This window comes from Schistocerca americana, chromosome 1, assembly GCF_021461395.2.
Source record: "Schistocerca americana isolate TAMUIC-IGC-003095 chromosome 1, iqSchAmer2.1, whole genome shotgun sequence".
Lineage (NCBI taxonomy): Eukaryota > Metazoa > Arthropoda > Insecta > Orthoptera > Acrididae > Schistocerca > Schistocerca americana.
Window position 1 is genome coordinate 245669152 of NC_060119.1, and position 21245 is coordinate 245690396.

General features: G+C 40.9%; 1 protein-coding gene across 2 annotated transcripts in view; it reads left to right on the plus strand.

Moving 5' to 3' along the window:
- Window positions 1-21245, plus strand: part of LOC124553793 (zinc finger protein 236-like) — a 237404-nt gene that overhangs the window by 75085 nt on the left and 141074 nt on the right. The window contains exons 10-14 of one of the 2 annotated variants that reach the window (XM_047127806.1): window positions 1712-1857; window positions 4756-4945; window positions 5139-5256; window positions 5372-5504; window positions 7460-7599. In XM_047127806.1, coding sequence (XP_046983762.1) covers window positions 1712-1857; window positions 4756-4945; window positions 5139-5256; window positions 5372-5504; window positions 7460-7599 — 727 coding nt within the window. The remainder of the gene's footprint in view (window positions 1-1711; window positions 1858-4755; window positions 4946-5138; window positions 5257-5371; window positions 5505-7459; window positions 7600-21245) is intronic. The other variant, XM_047127878.1, reaches the window with a different exon arrangement.

The window sequence follows — 21245 nt, forward strand, 5'->3', positions numbered from 1 at the left end:
AAGGATATTCATCTATAGAGTAGGAGGAGTTGCCTAACAAAAAGTCTTTTGAACACTGTTTAAACTGTGCTTTATCAGAATCCACGTTGTAATGGTTGCTGGCAATTTATTGAAAATGTGTGTTCCTGAATATTGGACCCCTTTTTGGACCGAGGTAAGCGATTTTAGGTCTTTATGTAGCTTGCTCTTATTCCTAGTATTGATACTCTGTGTTGAGTTATTGGTTTAAAATAGACACACATTATTTACAACAAAGTTCATTAAAAATGCTTTAGCATTCTAAAGACTTCTGCTCAGTCTGATGAGTTACCTCAAAATATGGTCCCTTGGGACATAATTGAATGAAAGTTAGAAAAGTATCAAAGTCTTTTTAAATTTATATCTCCTACATCTGACATCATTCGCATTGCAGATACAGACGCGTTTAGGTGTTTCATCAATTCTGTGATATGCTCTTCCCAACTGTATTTATTATTGAATTGTAATTACAGAAATTTAACACTGTCAACGTCTTCTATCTGCATGTTGTCATAGTTATACACATGCTGGAAGAAAATCTTGTATAGGTTGTGAACTTTACATGGTGGGTCTTTTCAGTGTTTAATGACAGTGAATTAGCTTCAAACAGTTAATTAATGTCCGTTAAAATTTGATTAGCAGTCATTTCTAAATCTGTACTTGACATGCTATTTATTGGAATGTTTTATAATCTGCAAACAAAACAAACTCAGCATCTGGCAAAGTGATGGGTGAGAGGTCATTAATGTACACAAGAAAAAGCATGGAGACTTGAGGAACATCACATATAATTAATTTCCAATCAGATGAATACTAATTGCTTACGCCACAGGTATTTTGCCACTACACTCTTTGTTTCCTGTTAGTTAGGTAATACATGAACTGTTTTGCAGCACTGCCAGTGAAACCATAATAGTCTTATTTATTTAAGAGAATGCTGTGATTTACTCAGTCAAAGGCTTTTGACAGGTAACAGAAAATATCAGTAGTCTCTATATGTTATCTAATGAATTACGTACATTCTCACTGTACATGTAAAGAGTCTTCTCTACATGGAAACCCTTAAGGAACCCAACCTATGACTTGGACAATATATTATTTTCAGTCAGATGCTTAAAAGATGCTAGAACATGATCTTTTCAAATATTTTTGAAAATGCCAATAAAAGTGAAATGGTCGCTAGTTTGACAGTATCTCTATATCCCCCTTCTTGTAAAGAGGCTTAAAATGAGAGAAATCAGAGCTGGCACATAAAGATTTAGTTGTTTGTTTTTCCCATGTGCTGTTCGGAAGTGGAATGGTAGAGAAATAGTCTGTAAGTGCTCTGATGAAGCCTTTGTTAAGCACTTAAGTGTGAACTGCAGAATGGTTATCTAGATGTAGGTGAATCCTGAGCACAGTAAACAGCTTCAAATTGATGTAGAGTGCACTAGTTACATTGAGACAAAGAGGCTTACAGAGAAAAGACTAGTGTAGAGGACTGCCCCTAACTATTCTCTGGACTGAAGAGTAAACCACCACACACATTTTCTAGTAACTATATTCACTGTAACAGTGTCACATCTTTTTCAGATTTTTTTTTATTGAACACTTGAAATTACATCTGTTAACACAGTTTTTGTGCTAGATGTTATCATAAAATACCCTGTGTTGAAGTTTATTAATTGTTACAGTATTTTGTGTTTTCTTTTAGGCAATCTCCATGCTCATGTACTCAGAGTTCATGCAATACCTCAGTCAGGTGAGCAAGTATTTAGATGTATGGAATGCCCGTGCGTCTTCAAGAAACTGGGAAGTCTGAATGCGCATATGAGCCGTATGCACTGTTCAGACTACAGGGTAAGCTGCATGTATTAATTTTCTGTTATTAGAGATATTGTTGCTGTGAATATATATTGTTAAATGTTAATGTGATAAAAACAATTGATAATCTTGGTAAGTAAACACAAAAACTGTTTTGATGCAGTGTATCTTGTGAACACGCTGTCACTGATTCACTTTTATCATTTACAAAAAGAGGTGTGTGTGTGTGTGTGTGTGTGTGTGGGTGTGGGTGTGGGTGTGGGTGTGGGTGTGGGTGTGGGTGTGGGTGTGTGTGTGTGAGAGAGAGAGAGAGAGAGAGAGAGAGAGAGAGAGAGAGAGAATGTGCACATATGAATGGGTGCATGTGCACATCATGTATGCATGAGTACGCGTGTGTACTTGCTCACCTGCAACATCAGATACTGTTAAAATTGCTAGTTATGGTTTTATTAAAGACTGCTGAGGGAGACTGCGGAAAGTGGTATCCCTCGACTATCTTTAATTGAACAGCAGCCATTGGGTTAAAAAACATTACAATATCAATTTTGTATTGGTGATGCTTTCTCTTACATGCCATGTAATGTAAAATTTAATGATTATGGTTTTATTGTTGATATAACAAAATATGAAGCAAACCATTTATGTAACAAATGTTCAATTCCATTTAGGAATTTTCCATTTGTTGTTGATGATGGTGTTGAAGATCTGATGTTCCCTAGTCTAATTTCTTTCTTTCTACATGTCCATGAAACCATGCAATAGTAAGTTGTTTTAAATTAGTTGCATTCCACGTAATTTCATTCAAAATGAGTGCCATTGGAAGTCTATTTTCAAATAGCCACACCAGTTAAATAGTTCGGAATCTGTTGTGCAGCAATAATATTTATTTTGTGTGAGAGTATATTGTGTTCCTTTGTTGCAGTACCAGAGGAGCACATGAAAACTGAGTGAAGTGAAACTTCTGTATCTTTATCATCAGAAATTGTTGATTTTAATGCATTCTGTCCATTGCAGTGAATTCCGTGTTGAAAAGATTTAAGTGGCTGGAGGATGACATGCTTTGAAAAACTTACTTTGTATTTAAAGAGAGAAAAAATGATATATTTTACACTGCTTTTTTCTTTAAATCTTCTTTTACCCCACACTATCTTGGAACAAGTTTGTAATAACTGCCTGTTACAACCTTATATTTGCCCATCTTCAGAATCCAGATGTTGTAGGCAATGTGACAAAAAGCCTTCACAACATGCATTGTGATATTGATTATTAGTGTCATCACACACGCATCACCCAGTCCTGAGCGGAGAAAATCTGATCCACCTGGGAATCGAACCCAAGACCCAGTGATAGATAGTTCGTGAGTGAAACGATCCCTATACCAAATGTACAACTGGTGTTTTGTCTCTGTGAATGTGCACAAGTTCTGTTGTAAAATGACATTACAGTTGATCATGGTAGGACTTACCTTAGCAATTAAAGCCAGTTTCTTCCTTCTCCATGACCAAATTGCATTTTGATCAGAACAAATGAATCTGTGTGAGGGTATCTGTAACTGATATTTTCTTCAGAGAGGATTTGGTATTAGACTGATATTGTGCAGCATGACTCTAGTTATAACCTTCCGCAAGTTACAACCTTCCCTAAGTTTACATCCAATCAAGTGCATTTGACATCTGATAGTAGGAATTTTTGATGAATAATTCACCAAACTCTGCTCCAATCTCCTGACGGATAGTTGCTGTGAAGTCAGTGTACTTGTGTATGCTGAATCACTCATTGGTGTAAAAATACTGTGAAAAGGTGGAAGGTTTTCTCCCCCATTAACTTGCCATAATGAAATACAACTGCATGTAATGCAGTGGAGGTGCTGCGTCGGGCATGAATAGCAGCAATATCATGTTGACTGGCCCACAAGACCACATGTCTGCCTGTTACCTGCAGCTGCACTAGCACGTCATAATCAAATACAGACTCACTAAAAGCCTCCCTCATTCAATATGTAAATGTACAATAACTTTCTGTTTATTGTACAGCATTTAAATGATACTGTCATTGTGAGTCTTAAGAGTGTCTCAGTTCAGCGGCTAAAATTCAATGGGCTTCTGACTGATGTTAGTATGGAAGTAAGAGTTTAATACTTTTAGGATTCAATAAGCATTGTATTCATAATGTTGAATCATATTATGAAAAACAACTTTCATAAATGTGACAGCTAAAAAGTCACTAGCTTTCTCAAAGAGTAATTGTCTCCATATTTCACACTATATTTTCCAATTCGGTAAATATAGTTTTACTAAACAATTTCTAAAATAGTGTATGTTATTCTTCAGCATGCTCGCTATCTCTATAACAAATTAAATCGACAGTTTAGCAGTTTAATCGTGAAAGCATAACAGAGCTAATTAATCAAACAATAGATAATCCAGGATGGAACAATGACAATATTATGAAAAGGATAGATTGCTACTCACCATATAGTGGAGATATAGAGCTGCAGACAGGCGCAACAGAAAGACTGCTAAACAAGTAAGCTTTCGGTCAGAAAGCCTTGTTCTGAATTAGACAACATACATGCACACATTCTTGCAAACAACAACTCATACGTACATGACAACTGTCTCTGGCTGCTGAGACCAGACTGCCAGGTCAGTCTGGCCTCAGCAGCCAGAGACAGCATCACATATGTATAAGTTGTTGTTTCCATGCTCACTTGTTTAGCAGTCTTTCTTGTGCCTGTCTATGACTTAATGTCTCCACAGAACTAGTTATGCATTTGTAATATTAGTATAGATTAAATTCTCGGTGCCCCCCCCCCCCCCCCCCCTATTCAATGTTATTTTTGTTTTCTTGATGAGCTTTTGAGTTGATCATAATTGCCACAAAATACAAGTGGAAAAACTATGACAGGTTGTAATAATGCACTGAACATTACAGGTTTGTGCTGTGCTTGATCCGGAAGAAGCCATGAAGGTAAATGTTAATGCTGTCATGACACAGCTGCAAGGATTACAAGAAGCGATAGAGGGGCCATCAAAGAAAACTGAAGAAAAGGCTGCAGACCCTAAAGACATTTTGCAGCAAGCTTTAATGAAAAGTGGTCTATCTGATAAAACATCTCCTCCAGGTATAAATATGCTGAAAATTCTTTCCTGGAGACACCACCTCACATTAGTGTTGACTTTGCATGTGTTATACTTTGCATGTGTTATACTTGAGTATGAGCAGTGTGTTTCATTTGAAACCTATGTCAGTTAAGAGCCTTTAAACATATCTTCTAGACAATTTAGGATTCCATACTTGCCAAATACGTGTTTCAGAAGCAGTAAGAGAAGAAACACTTCAGACAGATTGTCCAAGCCAGTCTAGTGAAACATCTAAAAGGCAGAAAAGTTCTCTTATTACCTTGGCAGACAAAGCACTTGATGGAAGTGTGAGGTAAGTAGAAAGAATAAAGTCACTTTTTATATCTTTATGAAAAGAGGTAGAAATATGATGATACAATATTTTTAAACTCAATAATTTTGTTAAATTTGAATGCCTTAATTTACAGGAGATATATAATTAGACAAAGGCGAGTGGGAAGGATCAGATGGCACCAGTGTTCCTACTGTTCAAAGGAGTTCAAGAAACCTTCAGATCTTGTGAGACATATTCGGATACACACTCGTGAGAAGCCATACAAGGTAAATTTAGCATAAATTATGGTTATTGTTGTGGTCTTCAGTCCGAAGACTGGTTTGATGCAGTTTTTTTGTGCTACTCTCTCCTCATCTCCAAATAGCTACTGCAACTTACAACCTTCTGAATGTGCTAATTGTATTCATCTCTTGGTCTCCCTCTACAATTTTTACCCTCCACACTTCCCCCCATTACTAAACTGGTGAGCCCTTGATGTCTCAGAATGTGTCATTGTGCCACAAATTTCTTTTTTCCTCAGTTTTGTTCAGCACCTCCTCATTATTTGCAAGATCTACCCATCTAATCTTCAGCACTCTTCCGCAGCACCACATTTCAAAAGCTTCTATTATCTTCTGAGCTAAACTGTTTATCGTCCATGTTTCACTTCCATACATGGCTACACTCCGTACAAATACTTTCAGAAAAGACTTCCTAACACTTAAATCCACATTTGATGTAAACAAATTTCTCTTCTTCAGAAACACTTGTTTTACCATTGGCAGCCTACATTTTCATTTTATATTCTCTCTACTGTGACCAGCATCATTTATTTTGCTGCTCAAGTAATAAAATATATCTACTAATTTAAGTGTGTCATTTTCTAATCTCAGTCAGTCAGTATTGCCTTGTATGTTCCTAAATTTCTCCAGAATCCAAACTGATCTCACTCGAGGTCAGCTTCTACCACTTTTTGCATTATTCTGTTAATATTTTGCAATTATGACTTCTTAAGCCGATAGTTCAGTAATTTTCACACCTATCAGCGACTGCTTTCTTTAGGATTGGAATTCTTACAAATTATCGTTATGTTGTAGAACCATAGTATTATACAAGTCAGTATGTGATTGGATACCATCACAATGCACTTTGTTACAGCAAGTTTTTAAAAATATTGTTGCAAGGAATATTACAGAATTCACACTGTTTATTATGGGACTTCTTGTAATTATCTTTTCACATTAATATAGATTTCAATTTTTTGCGGTACATTAAGTAAGATGCTTTTTTTATTCATTATCAGAAATCTTAAATGTATTTGTCTGATGTTAATAAAATTGTAATAGGTTATAGGCACATATATTGGCAAAGGAAATCTCAAGTTAAAGAATTTTTCAATCGCCCACAAAAAAAGTTGTTCTGCTTTTTCTGAAGTAACTTTTTCTCAGCCCAGGATAAACAAGTAACAGAAAACTTGGTCTCGTTTTGAAAGTCTCTTTTGTCGTCGTAAGAAGCTACAACTGTAACCATACAATGCGAGGGGATTTTATAAAGAGTAATATTGATTTATGATTGATCCTGTGCATGCTGGACCTCACAATTAACATTGTGCACAGCTGTGAAAATGAATGCATCATTGCCGCGAACCTCCAGGCTGTTGGAAAACAGTTTGCCTGTGATTGGCAACATAGCACCTTATTCCGCCACTGCGCCCACTGGTACACATGCATAGAACTAGTCTTAAATATCATTCTTTATAAAATTTGTATCACAGTGGTTGTAGCATCTGAGAACTAAAAAAAAGACGTCCAAAACAAACCCACAGTTTCAGTTAATTTTTATCGTGGTCTGAGAAAAGTTATTTTAGAAAAATCATAAGAACTTTTTTTGGGCGATTGAGAAAAATCTGTGACTTGAGATTTCCACTAGCAGTATATGTGTCTATAACCTATTAAAACTTCGTCGTTGGCCAAATACGTTTTGAGCTATATAGTTTTGAAATGAGCAGCTTGTTGTAAAGATACCGTAAACCTGATAATCATATAACTTTAATACCAAATTGCTCCATCTAACCTCACACAGAATAAAGTAAGATAAAAAAAATTTACAATGGCTATTGGTTGATTCCATTATAAAAAATCCAATAATAATAGCTGTGATTCATATTCATTTGATTGAATGCATGGGAGTATTGATCAGTACAAGTTGGAAAGGACTCAAATTTTGTTTTCTTTTGTTTCAGTGCCTGCACTGTTACAGATCATTTGCTGTGAAGTCCACCCTCACTGCCCATGTCAGGACACATACAGGGGTGAAAGACTACACTTGTGTTATATGCCTCAAGCAGTTTTCTGCACCAAGTAGCTTAAATGTGCATTTAAGGTAATGGATGTAGATAATAAATTGGGGATCTGTATTTCACACATAAGCTTCTGCTTGGGGGGGGGGGGGCGCTAATTATGTTAAGATTACTAAATTATATGTACTATGTATCTGAGTAATATATGTGTAATAGGTAACATACTATTATTTGGTTACTGAATATGCTGCTCAAAACCAGTTGAATTAGATGTGCTACAATATTTTTTTTTTGGGGGGGGGGGGGGGGGAGATTGCCTTAACGTATTGATAACAATTCATACTTTAATTCTCAAGAACTGTCTGACGTGTACATTATTTTATGGAGTGTAGGATGTCCTTTCACTTACAGAAGAGAGAGTAAATAGAATGGATATTGTACTTCACAATGGTTTGGATTAAGCTGGAGTACATTTATTAGGGAAAAATAAAATAATGTAGGTGGGGAGGAAAAGTAACAGTCAAATGCTAGCTACTGTTTTGGAAACTTTGAAGGCTAGATGAGACAATAATGGCAGTTAAAAGTAAGGAGACTTTTTCCTCTTGTGATAAAAGTATTTTTCTCAACACTGAGCAATTTAAAATTCTTGTGCTCGTTTGGCATTAGATCGTGGGACCTGCCATCTATAGGGATGGCTCTTACAGTTGCTTCTTCAATGTATCCCTCATGGACTTAATTCAAGCTTCAGCTTACAATTAATTCCTCTCAATTCTTATCAAACTCTGTACACCACCTGAAGAATAGTGAAGCATTTTTAGATAGAAGTGCAAGAGTACCAATATTGATATATCACTTTTGTAAAAGAAAGAAAACTTGGTGTGGTAAATCCCAAGAGGTGTTCCGTGCAGCCCTCCATGCTAGTCTATCCAGTGCAAGTCTCATAATTGCTGCGTGACTATTACTGCCTGCTTACTGTAAGCCTTCATGTCGCTTTACAGTTTTTACACCTTCCACCCTCCCTTGCAGTAATCAAAAAAAAATTAGGTAAAAAAGAAAATCTTGCAGTCACCAATATAATGCTTTTTACAAAGAAGGTTCTATTCATTTTTTCTTTAGAAATAATAGTTTCCTCATGGCAGAATATGGAAAAATCACAGATTATTAAAAAAAAGTCTCCTCATTGATTGATCACTCATTAAAAGATCTGTACCTAAAGACTGGAAAGTTGCACAAGTCACACCTGTACCCAAAAAAGAAAATAGGAGTAATCTACTGAGTTACAGACCCATATCAATAACATTGATTTGCAATAGGATTCTGTGAGATATACTGTGTTCAAACAGTATTAGCTTTCTCGAAGAAGACACTTTATTGACAAACAGCCAACACTGATTCAGAAAATATCATTCTTGTGAAACCCAACAAGCTCTTTATTCTCACGAAGCTATTGACAGGGGATGTCAAATTGATTCCATATTTTTAGATTTCCAAAAGGCTTTTGTTACTGTACTTCACAAGTGACTTCTAATCACATTGCATGCCTGTGGACTACCATCTCAGTTGTGCAACTGGATTCCTGATTTCTTGTTGGGAAGGTCACAGTTCATAGTAATTGACAAAAAGTCACAAGTAAAACAGAAGTAATGTCTGGTGTTCCCCAAGGAAGTGTTATAGGCCTTCTGCTGTTCCTGAGGCAATCTGAGTATCACTCGTAGATTGTTTGCAGATGATCCTGTCATTTACTGTCTTGTAAAGTCATCAGAGGATCAAAGCAAATTACAAAACGATTTAGACAAGATATATGTGTGCTGCGAAAAGTGGCAATTGAAGTTATCAACATGAGTACCAAAAGGAATCCGCTAAATTTCGGATACACGATAAATCACACAAATCTAAAGACTGTTGTGAATAACTTAAACTGGAATGATCACATTGATAATATTGTGGGGAAAGGGAACCAAAGACTATGATTTATTGTCAGAACACTTTTAACGAGTTTACTAAAGATAGTGTGTACGCTATGCTTGTACGTCCTCTTCTAGAGTATTGCTGTGCAGTGTGGCATCCACATTAGATAGGATCAATGTAGGATTTTGAAAAAGTTCAAAGAAGGGTAGCTCATTTTTACTATCATGAAATATGGGAGAGTGCCATGGATATGATAATGAATTGGGGTGGCAGTCATTAAAACAAAGGCATTTTTCATCGCGACATGATCTTCTCATGAAATTTCAGTTACCAACTTTCTTCTCAGAGTGTGAAAATGTTTTGTTGGCACCTAAGTACTTAGGGAGGAATGATCATCGTAGCAAAATAAGAGAAGTCAGAATTCGCGCAGAAAGATTTAAATGTTCGTTTTTCCCTGAGTGCTGTTCAAGAGTGGAACAGCAGAGAAATAGCTTGAAACTGGTACAATGAAACCTCTTCCAGGTACTTAATTGGGAATTGCAGAGTAATCACTATCATTTAGATGTATGGTAAAAAATTAATATTTATTGTTAAATGAAGAGGGTTAAGAACAAATATTAACGTTGGACCATGCTTAAGTGCAGTAGAGTCATATTAAGGGATAAATTGTGTTTTTGGGGTAAGACTGATTGAAGGTGGTGGGTAGAAGCATGTGAGAAGGCAAGTCACTGGATTTTGGTCATGCTGTCACCTCTATCATAGGTCTGCCAACTGAAGAGGAAGCAGGTGATTCCTCCCTCTTACCTACTCCATTACATAGCAAGAAGCAACTACAGGGCATTATGCAGAATCTTCCGTGGTGCACCTTATGAATCACTGGTGAAACAGATTATAGACTTGTTGGGGAATCTGTTATTTTCCACACAGTGCATTAACTGTACATGGAATACAGTTATGAGTTACTAATAACAGTAACGCAAGAAACTTACATGGAAAGAATCAATGTAAATCTCTGTACAGTCTTCTACACTGCTATGGGGAAAATTATTGTTAATTATCCTCTATGAATATGAAGCTCTCTTCCAAGAAAGGTAACTTCCCCACCAATGAGTGCTGCTCACTTTTTAGTTTAGAAACTGACTATACGTCCCCACTGTCCATTCTTTTACATGAGCAAACAAAATAACTTCACTGAGCTCTTGTTGAAGAGTATCTGGTGGAGTTATTTCATTTTATTAAATGAATACTTGTTTGTAGTTGTTATATGAGCTTAATATAAAATATATTCCTATGAACAGTGGCTTAGAAGCGTGTAATTTATGAATGTGATGTTGTCAGTAATCTTTGTAGTGCTGGTGGGAAAGGGATGGGATTGGTAAATGTGGCACCTTCCTGCTGTCTATCATTGATAGTGTATTGTAAAACTGTTTCATTGTGTTGTTGCCACTTGGTGGTGAATTAATGAATGACCAGAAAGAAGCTGCACATCTTTTGCCATAGTGTTACTGATAGACTGCATGAATCTCTTCCATTCTGGATATGCTAGCACTGGTAGAGTGGACTACACTGAGTGGAGCCATTTACAACACATGCACAGTGTATCCTGCTAAGGGTGTGAATATATCTGGTGGAATGGGACCAGTCATGTCCAAATCTAGAAGAAAAATCTTCTGTAATGCTTTGCTTGACTTCTGTTAAAATACCTTGAGTTCCATAAGACCTAGGTAACCACCTTTTGTTGCGAAGGGAGACAATTTAAGCATGTAGGTCTTTTGGGAGAGATGAGGCTGGGATGAAAAATATTCTAGACAGTGATAGTGGAGACAATCAGATTGACAGTTATCAGATATGTATTCACAGCATGTTTTTAATTGGAACAGGCTCTTCAGTTGACAGCTCCAACTGTTAAACTTTTTTGCTGTATTAGTTCACTTAACTGCTGTAAATAGGTTCTCATTTAATAAACAGAAAGTGACTCCACTATATAAACACGAGATTAGTGAAGCTACTTTCTCAATTCATGTAACAGAGCTGAACAGGAAATGCTGAGGAGGTATAGTCTGTCTGCAAAGGAAAAAGCGAGCTGTGCTTGTGGTGGGGAAATTTGTGTTTCCCGGAAGAACAATACAGCTGCAGTACAGGATGACTAAGAATCAGCTTCCCCTCTAGCAATGTTGAACCATTTACAGAGCTTTATGTAGATTGTGTCCATAGCCATTTCTTGTGTTGGTTTTATATCTGTACCAACTGACAAACCTGGCATTGTCCTATTATTCATTTTGCCAATTTTCTATTAGAAATGTAAGCAAGAAACGAACTGTGTTTGTAGTGTACTATGGAAAAAAATTCATTTTCATGTATTCGTGGAAACGCCATCGAAATTACGAAACAGAATCTATACTCTGGATGCAGCTACTTTGAATTTCTACAGTGCAATTTTGTAACTGTCCCTTTGGCAATGCCTCTTCGTAGCTCTATGAACTGCTATTGTCTTCAACTAAAGCCATTTGCACTTTGCTTTTGAAAGCTATCAAAAGCACTGCAAGATGTCAGGGACTTACTGAAGTTGACGTGACTGTAGTAGTAGTAGTAAAGAAGAAATGTCTTAAAACTTCATGCAAAATGCAGCGGTTTTTTTTTCCACGCATCTCGGTATTTATGGTGTTGTATCTTCTAAACTGTGCTTAGTACCATGATATAATTTTGTAGGTGCATTTAGAAGCATATTTGGTTATTGTCTGCAGACTTTATCGCAGATAGAGCTAGCAGCACATAAGTAATAAATTTAAATGTCATGCATGATGCGGCACTTTTTCACTCACCTCATTTATGACATCATGTCTTCTGAACTATGATAGATAGGTGATTCTTACCCCCACGGCAATTGTTGTATGACAGTAAGGGATATGTGCATAAATTCTGGTTTAAATAGGTTCAGGGTTTTAGGAAGACACATCCCCCCAGGGGGTCCACAACTCTTTTTGCGGATACGTGCGTAGTGAGCACGGGACCCCAAGCTAATGTGGCCCTCCTTCCTTTCCGGGCTGCATACCTTCCTTTTCCGCATCCTTCCCTATCCCCCATCTTCACCCCCCCCCCCCCCCTCCCCTCCCCTCACCTCTGGCTCTTTCCTTCCCTTTCTCCCCCTCTGGAAGTATGGTTTGTGCCTACGTCCGGAGACGGACGCTCATAAATGTAACGCATTCTTCGCCTTCTCTGCTTGTATGTCTTCATCCTTCCTTTGTCCTTCTCTTTTCCTTACCTCTTCTCTTTACCCTTTTCTCCGCTGCGGCGTTTGAGACCTCTCTTCTTTCCTTTCCCTTTCTTTGTTTTTCCCTTTCTCTTTCTTCCTCCCCGTGCGTGCCTGAAGGCCGACCCACGCATTTTCGTGCGTAGCCGGTGATGGGGTAACATGTAATTCCCCGCCCCAGGTAGACAGGTAGGGCACGTACGTACCCCCTGGTAACGGCCAGGCCAAGGGAGGGGTGATTACCCGAGCTGATACCTTCTGAAAGTGCCGATTGGGCCCTCCGTCCGTTTGTCGGGAGGTGTGACCTGAGGTGTGAACAATCACCTAAGGCGGGAGTGCCCTCAGAGAGGGCCCCCACAAGGGAGGAGCTCGCCATCGGAGACACCGGTAATCATGGGGGATTCTTCCGCAATGGTTTCCTCATCTTCCACTATGTCTGCTCACAAGCGTAAGTTCACTGAGTCTCAGCCACAGACAGTTCTTCCATCGTTGCCACAGTTCCTTGTTGTTCTCGGTCTGACGAAGGTCACGACTTCTCCACGGTCAACCCTTTCATTATTCAGAAAGGTGTCGACGCAATTGCAGGTCCTGTAAAGTCTCGTTCCAGATTACGGAATGGCACCTTGTTCTTAGAAACAGTCAGTGCCCTCCAGGCATAAAAATAGCTGCGTACTTCACTGTTCCACACCTTCCCCGTCCGGGTTGAAGTGCACCGCACTTTAAATTCCTCACGTGAAGTCGTTTATAAACGCTCCCTCGACGGATTGTCTGACGAAGAAATTCAGCACTACCTGTCTGACCAGGGCGTAACGGCTGTTCATAGAGTTATGAAAAGGGTTGACCCGAACATCATTCCAACCCGCACTGTCTTCTTGACATTTGACAAAGTTCAACTCCCATCAAAAATCAAAGCAGGCTATGAGATAATTTCCGTTTGCCCTTACGTCCCAAACCCTACGCGTTGCTATCGGTGTCAGCGGTTCAGTCACACCAGCCAGTCCTGTTCCAATCCGGCCAAATGTGTTACGTGTGGCGGAATGCCCATGAGGGTGCTTGTGCACCTCCATCCCCTCGTTGCATCAACTGTATGGGTGACCACGCTGCTTCCTCTCGAGATTGCCCCATTTTTAAAGACGAAAAGCTCATCCAGGAAATCAGAGTGAAGGAAAAGGTGTCGACCTTTGCTGCTCGAAAATTATTCGCCAGTCGACAGCCCACCATGCCTCAGACAGGAAAATACAGCGCTGTCCTTGCTTCTCCTCGGCCAACAAAGGAGGCGGCCACGCAGACTTGCGACCTCACCTTTAGTGCCACGGTCGTCAGATCGGCCAGCGCAAAGATCGCCCGTTCAACCTCACCCCTTTCGCCTGCCCACTCTATGGCTCACCCTTCATCGGGTTCTGCTAAATCTCGAGCCCGAAAGTCAGACACCAAGACTTCGAAAAAAGAACATACTCGTGAAGATTTTTTACGTACCCCAACTTCACAACCATCGGTTCCTGCTTCATCTAAACATCATGTTTCCAAGAAGGCTAATACAAAACCCAGTTCATCTCCTTCTCCGCCAAGGCGTGTCTCATCTACAGCACCACCTGGCGGAAATTGCCCTCAGCCATCTTCTGTGTCGCCGAGGCGCACTGCTGGCGGCTGATCAACCGGCCGATCGCTGGTGGCAGGAGCTGCTCCTGAACAACTTATGGATCAGGATCTTCTGCCTTCGGCTGAATGCCATTCCATGCTGTCGGTCGCAAGCTCTGAGCAGTCGTTGAGTTGACGGCAACCTTGGTCACATTCCTCCATTTTCTGTTCACCCTATGTCCATTATCCACTGGAATATCCACGGCATTCGAGCAAATTGGGATGCATTGTCGATCCTCTTAAGATCCTACTCGCCGGTCATCTTCTGTCTTCAGGAAACAAAGCTGCGTCCCCATGACCGCTTTGTTCTCCCCCATTTTCAGTCTGTCCGATTTGATCTCCCCTCTGTTGAAGGCACTCCAGCCCATGGAGGACTCATGATTCTTCTAATGGTACTCTCCATTATCACCCAATCCCCTTAAACACTTCCTTCCAAGCTGTCGCTGTCCGTCTTTCCCTTTCTGGATATACCTTTTCTTTTTGTACTGTATACATTCCATCGTCCACACTAATGGCACGAGCTGATCTCCTTCATCTTCTTGGTCAGCTTCCACCCCCCTATTTGCTGTTTGGGGACTTCAATGCCCACCACCCACTTTGGGGATCTCCACATCCTTGTCCACGTGGCTCACCATTGCTAGACATCTTCCACCAACCGGATCTAGTTTGCCTCAACACTGGGGTCCCTACATTTTTGTCTGCCTCCACGACAAATTTCTCTCATTTGGATCTTTCGGTCGGTACTGTTCCGCCAGCTCGGTGCTTCGAATGGTTCGCCCTTGATGATACACACTCGAGTGACCACTTTCCATGTGTCCTTAGACTGCAGCCTCAACTGCCATATATGCACCCGCGACGCTGGAACTTTGCCCAAGCCGATTGGACACTTTTTTCGTCTCTAGCGACATTCGATGACCGCCACTTTCCTAGCGTCGACAATGAGGTCACACATATTACAGACGTTATTCTTACAGCTGTGGAACATTCAATACCACGCACCTCTGAATTGCCCCGGCGCCCCCCAGTTCTTTGGTGGAACGAAGCATGCCGTGATGCAATACGTGAGCGGCGACGTGCTCTTCGCGTTTTCCGCCACCATCCTACTTTGGCCAACTGTATCCGCTATAAGCAGTTGCGTGCGCGATGCTGTCACGTCATCCACGATAGCAAGAAGGCAAGCTGGAAATTCTTTATTAGCTCATTTAACACCTTCACTCCCTCCTCGGAAGTTTGATCCACGATAGCAAGAAGGCAAGCTGGAAATTCTTTATTAGCTCATTTAACACCTTCACTCCCTCCTCGGAAGTTTGGAGTCGGATTTGACGGTTATCAGGCGCGCCTAGTTTCTCCCCGGTCTCTGGGCTCACTGTCGCTTGTGATACGTTAGTGGACCCCGTCGCAATTTCTAACTCATTGGGTCAACACTTTGCTGGGATTTCGAGCTCTTCAAATTACCCGCCAGCGTTTCTCCCGAAGAAACATGCAGCGGAAGTGCAACCTCTTGCTTTCTTCTCTCAAAATCGCGAAAGCTATAATACTGTTTTCTCCATGCGGGAACTCCAACATGCACTCTCTTCTTCTCTCTCCTCCGCCCCAGGACCGGATGGTATCTACATCCAAATGTTGCTGCATTTCTCAACCCATAGTCTGCGTTACCTCCTTCGCCTTTATAATCGAATTTGGACCGACAGTACTTTTCCCAGACGATGGCGGGAAGCTATCGTCGCTCCTGTTCCAAAACCTGGAAAGGACAAACATCTCCCCTCTAGCTATCGCCCCATTTCTCTCACGAGTAGTGTATGTAAGGTTTTGGAGCATATGGTGAATTGCCGTTTAGCTTGGTGGCTGGAGTCCCGCAGTCTTTTAACACCTGCCCAATGCGGTTTCTGAAAGCATTGTTCTGGAGTTCACCATCTTGTTGCTCTCTCCACTTATATCATGAACAATTTTCTCCGAAAATGCCAAACAGTAGCAATATTTTTTGATCTGGAGAGAGCATACGATACCTGTTGGAGGACAGGCATCCTCCGCACACTGTTTTCTTGGGGCTTTCGAGGTCGGCTGCCCCCTTTTCTTCGTGAATTTATGGCAGAGTGCACATTTAGAGTGCGGGTGAACACTACTCTCTCCCGTACTTTCTCCCAAGAAAACGGGGTACCCCAGGGCTCCGTGCTAAGTGTTGTACTGTTTGCCATTGCCATAAATCCAATTATGGATTGCTTCCTTCCTGATGTCTCGGGCTCCCTCTTTGTGGACGATTTTGCGATCTACTGCAGCTCTCAATGGACCAGCCTTCTTGAACGACGTCTTCAAGGATGTCTCGATCGCCTCCACTCTTGGAGCTTCGAAACCGGCTTCCGTTTTTCTCCCAGTAAGACCGTTTGTGTTAATTTTTGGCGACGTAAGGAGTTTCTTCCACCCTCCTTACATCTAGGACCTGTCAACCTTCCGTTTTCGGACGTCGCTAAATTCTTGGGTCTTATGTTTGACAGAAAACTGTGCTGGTCCTCCCATGTTTCCTATCTTTCGGCTCGCTGTCTGCGATCCCTCAACACCCTCAGTGTCCTGAATGGTACCTCCTGGGGAGCGGACTGAGTGGTCCTTCTCCCTCGCGCCTTAGTGCGCTCGAAATTGGACTATGGAAGCATAGTCTACTCCTCTGCTCGGCCATCTTTTCTTCAGCGTCTCGACTCTATCCACCACCGTGTATTACGTTTAGTGTCTGGAGCTTTTTACACCAGCGCTGTGGAAAGCCTTTTTGCTGAGACTGCTGAACCTCCGCTGTCCAGTCGGCGAGCAGTCCTTCTGAGTCGTTATGCTAGCCATCTGTCTTCCATGCCTGCTAATCCAGCCCATGACATTTTTTTCGACGCCTCCTTGGATGAAGGGTACGCAGGCCGCCCTTCCTCCCTACTACCACCAGGAGTCCACTTCCGTCAACTGCTCCATTCTCTTTCCTTCCGCTTTCCTAAAACCTTCTTGACAACTTGCGGTACAGCACCGCCTTGGCTCCGTCCCCGGATCTGCCTGCTTTGTGACCTTTGTCAATTTCCCAAGGATGGTACCCCTTCACTTGTTTACCGTCGGGCATTTGCTGCTCTATGTGCACAAATGAAGGAAGCCACATTTATTGACACTGATGGCTCGAAAACATTGTTAGGTGTAGGGAGTGCCTATATTGTTGGCGACACCCTAAATCGATTTCGGCTTCCCGACCAGTGTTCGGCTTATACTGCGGAGCTTTATGCTGTTCTCCAGGCTGTCCAATACATCCGCCGGCATCAGCGGATACAGTGTGTTATCTGTTCAGATTCTCTCAGCTCTCTCCTCAGTCTCCAAGCTCTCTACCCTTTCCACCCTCTGGTCCACCGGATTCAGGACTGTCTGCGCTTGCTCCACCTGGGGGGCGTCTCAGTGGCATTCCTCTGGCTCCCAGGACACGTTGGTATCTGTGGAAATGAGGCGGCCAATATAGCGGCCAAGGCTGCAGTCTCTCTTCTTCGGCCAGCTATTCGATCGATTCCCTTCGCCAATCTACGGAGCGTTTTATGTCGTCGTGTTGTTCTTTTGTGGCACGCACATTGGTCGACACTTCCCCATAATAAATTGCGGGACGTGAAAGCTCTTCCCTGTGCTTGGACCTCTTCCTCCCGAACGCGTCGTCTGGAGGAGGTAATTTTGACTAGACTCCGGATAGGGCACTGTCTTTTTGGCCACCGACATCTTTTAAGCGGCGATCCTCCCCCACTCTGTCCCCACTGCTCTCAGCTGTGGACGGTAAGACACCTTTTAATTGTGTGCCCCTATTTTACTCCGTTACGCGCCCGTCTACAGCTGTCGCCTGATATATCGTCCATTTTAGCAGATGACACGCGCTCGGCCGATCGCGTTCTCGAGTTTATTAGTGCCAGTGAGATGACGTCAGTCATTTGAAGCTTTTTATGGGGACAACCAACCCTTTCTGTAGTGGATTTTTAAGCTTTCCTTCTGCTTTTTGTTTCTCCAATTTTTTGAGTTTCGTTCTCGTTGCTGCTGGTTTCCATTTTCGTTTTTTACTGTTTCCTAGGTCATGGACCGGGCGCTAGTGACCATAGCAGTTTTGCGCCCAAAAAAAGAAGGGACGACACACACACACATACCTATATCCATTTTTATAATATTTATGGATTCTATGCAATGTTAATACACTTCGTTGAAAATAAGCATCCCCCAGGCGTATCTGCACATTGCATCACCAGTGATTTACAAGGCCCATGGCAGAGAGTCAGTATAACTGTTTGAAATATGCTGTAGTTGTTTCTTCTGATGTAAGGAGGTAGATAAGAGTAAGGAATCGCCTGCTTGCTCTTCTGTTTGCAGACCTATGGAGGAGGCGACAATCCGGCAACTTGCCCTTCCTTGCTCTTCTACCCTTCACACGTGCCCCCTCCAATCTGTTACACCCCCAGATCACAATTAATCCCATAATATGGCTCTGCTGCACTTTAGTTGTGGCACATACATTTAATATTTGTTCTTAACCCATTCGTAGCTTCAGGGATGCTCTCTGCATTCTGTGCTGAGCGTGGATTTGTTGTAATTGTGCTGTTTGCCAAATGCTGAAACCTGTGCTGAGGGATGACATTCTGGCCACTATGAAATACTTATCATCCATTTGTAAGAATGTTATTCACTTACCTTGTGACCAAGCAAGCTGGGATATTTTTACTTCCTCTCTTGTTTTGCTATCTGCGTTGTTTGAATTGATTTTTTCACTTTTAACCAATAACCATTAACATAAGTGAATATAATCTGCATTTTCATAAAAGAGAAAGATTGGCTTTCAGTTGTAAAGATTATAACACCAGATCTAATTTTGTGCTTAGTTTTATGTATGTAATTGATCTTATAATTTATTTTGACTATTCCTAGTTAGTATCTCTGTTATAGGGTGAAATCAGTAATTGTTTCGTAACTTAAATTCTGTTGTTGACTTATAAACAAATATAAATTCCATAGTAATTATAAACATTTGGAAGACAAAATAGTAGTAATCTTAAAGTATCTGTTTGGCTCTAATTGAAAACATGTTAGCAAACCTAGCCCTTAATTAGTTCCAAAGTAATTAACAGTATTGTCAAAAGTATTGTTTGCATAATGATATTTGTTAATTTTATGATTAAACAAATAATTTGGCATAACTCTTGTAGTAGAAGAAACTGTAAAAAAAAAAAAAAAAAAAAAAAAAAAAAAACCAATTTTTCGATGTATTCAGTTAATTTAATGAGTAAAGTTTTAATTGTAATTTCTGTTAATTTAACTTCGAACAGTGTGTAGTTTCAGCACCTATTACTTTAAGGATATAAATGAACCCGATTTTTCGTGCCGAGACAGTCAGTCCACAGCCTAGTTTCAGACGAGAAACCTGTGTTCGTTAGAATAACAATAATGCTTCAACTTAACTCTGAAATAAGTGTTACACCATTAGGCCATGCTCCATATGTACCTTTCTATTATTCAAGAGCTGTGAACTTTGTGATTAGGTTTTTACTGCTCATAAATGTTCAATAGTAAACTATTGTAGCAGTATGTGGAGGTTTGCCTGCAAACTATTAATGAGGCTTATGGAAAGTTAAAACAGTAGTGCACTGGCCATATATAACTGTGTTGCTTCATAAATTATCAGTTTCAGTGCAATTAAAAATAGTAGGAACACAGTAAATATATAGGGAGATACATTTTTTTGGTCCTTGTTAGTGGCCTGTACAAGTTGGCTTATGTAACTGTTGTCAGGATGTAATGGGCATCCGATTAAGAGGATGGATGAAATAAGAACAGATGATACATGCTGTTAAACTTTCCGATTCTCAAGCATTATTGGTAAAGGCTAATGGATACATCAGTGCCTGGGAAGACCACCAGTAAACTGAATGGATAAGGCTGTCCAAGAGGATAGGAAATTAACGTCTGTTCGGGTCAAGAGATGGCTGGTAAGAGAGGCAGTGCGCCAGGCTCCACTGCCTTGTCCAGTTCGCACCATCCCTCTCGTAACCATTACCAACCTCGTGATTGATGGGGTGCTTCTGTTGGCACTATTCTGGATCTTTACCTTGTCACTGACGCCAAGCCAAAGTGTCACTGGGGCAGAATTGCCATTGTCAGAGTGGAGTTTACCCAGCAACACATGAACAGGGCATGGGTCAGTGTTGGCATCTGGTTGGTATCCGGTACTAGCCAACCGAGGGCCAGCCAGGGCTAATGAGGAAATTTAACCCTTTTAGTGCCAAATACGATCTGATCGTGATCCAGATTTTCGGCGAAAAATGCCAGTAACGATCTGATCGTGATGCCTTTCTCATTCATTTTTTCCGCGCTTGAAGGCAAAGTTGTTAGTATTTCCTAGCGAATGAGAAAGGCATCGTGATCAGATCGTTACTGGCATTTTTCACCGAAAATCTGGATCACGATCAGATCGTATTTGGCACTAAAAGGGTTAATTACTCCCAACAAGCCACTGTATAGTGCATGGCAGAGTGTCACCAGGGCAGAATTGCCATTGTGAGAGTGGAGTTTACCCAGCAACACATGAAAAGGGCATGGATCAGTGTTGGCATCTGGTCGGTATCTGGTACTAGCCAACCGAGGGCCAGCCAGGGCTAATGAGGAAATTTAATTACTCCCAACAAGCCACTGTATAGTGCATGGCAGAGGGTACCTTGTACCACTACCCGCCCTTTCCTTTCCTGATCCACTTGCAAGTAGAGCGTAGGAAAAATAACTGTCTATATGCCTCAGTACAAGTCATACTTTCTCTTATATTCGTGATCCTTACGCTAAATGTAAATTGGCGGTAGTAGAATCATTCTGCAATCAGCTTCCAATGCCAGTTCTGTAAATTTTCTCGGTAGTGTTCCTTGAAAAGAATATCGTTTTCCCTTCAAGGATTCCCATTTG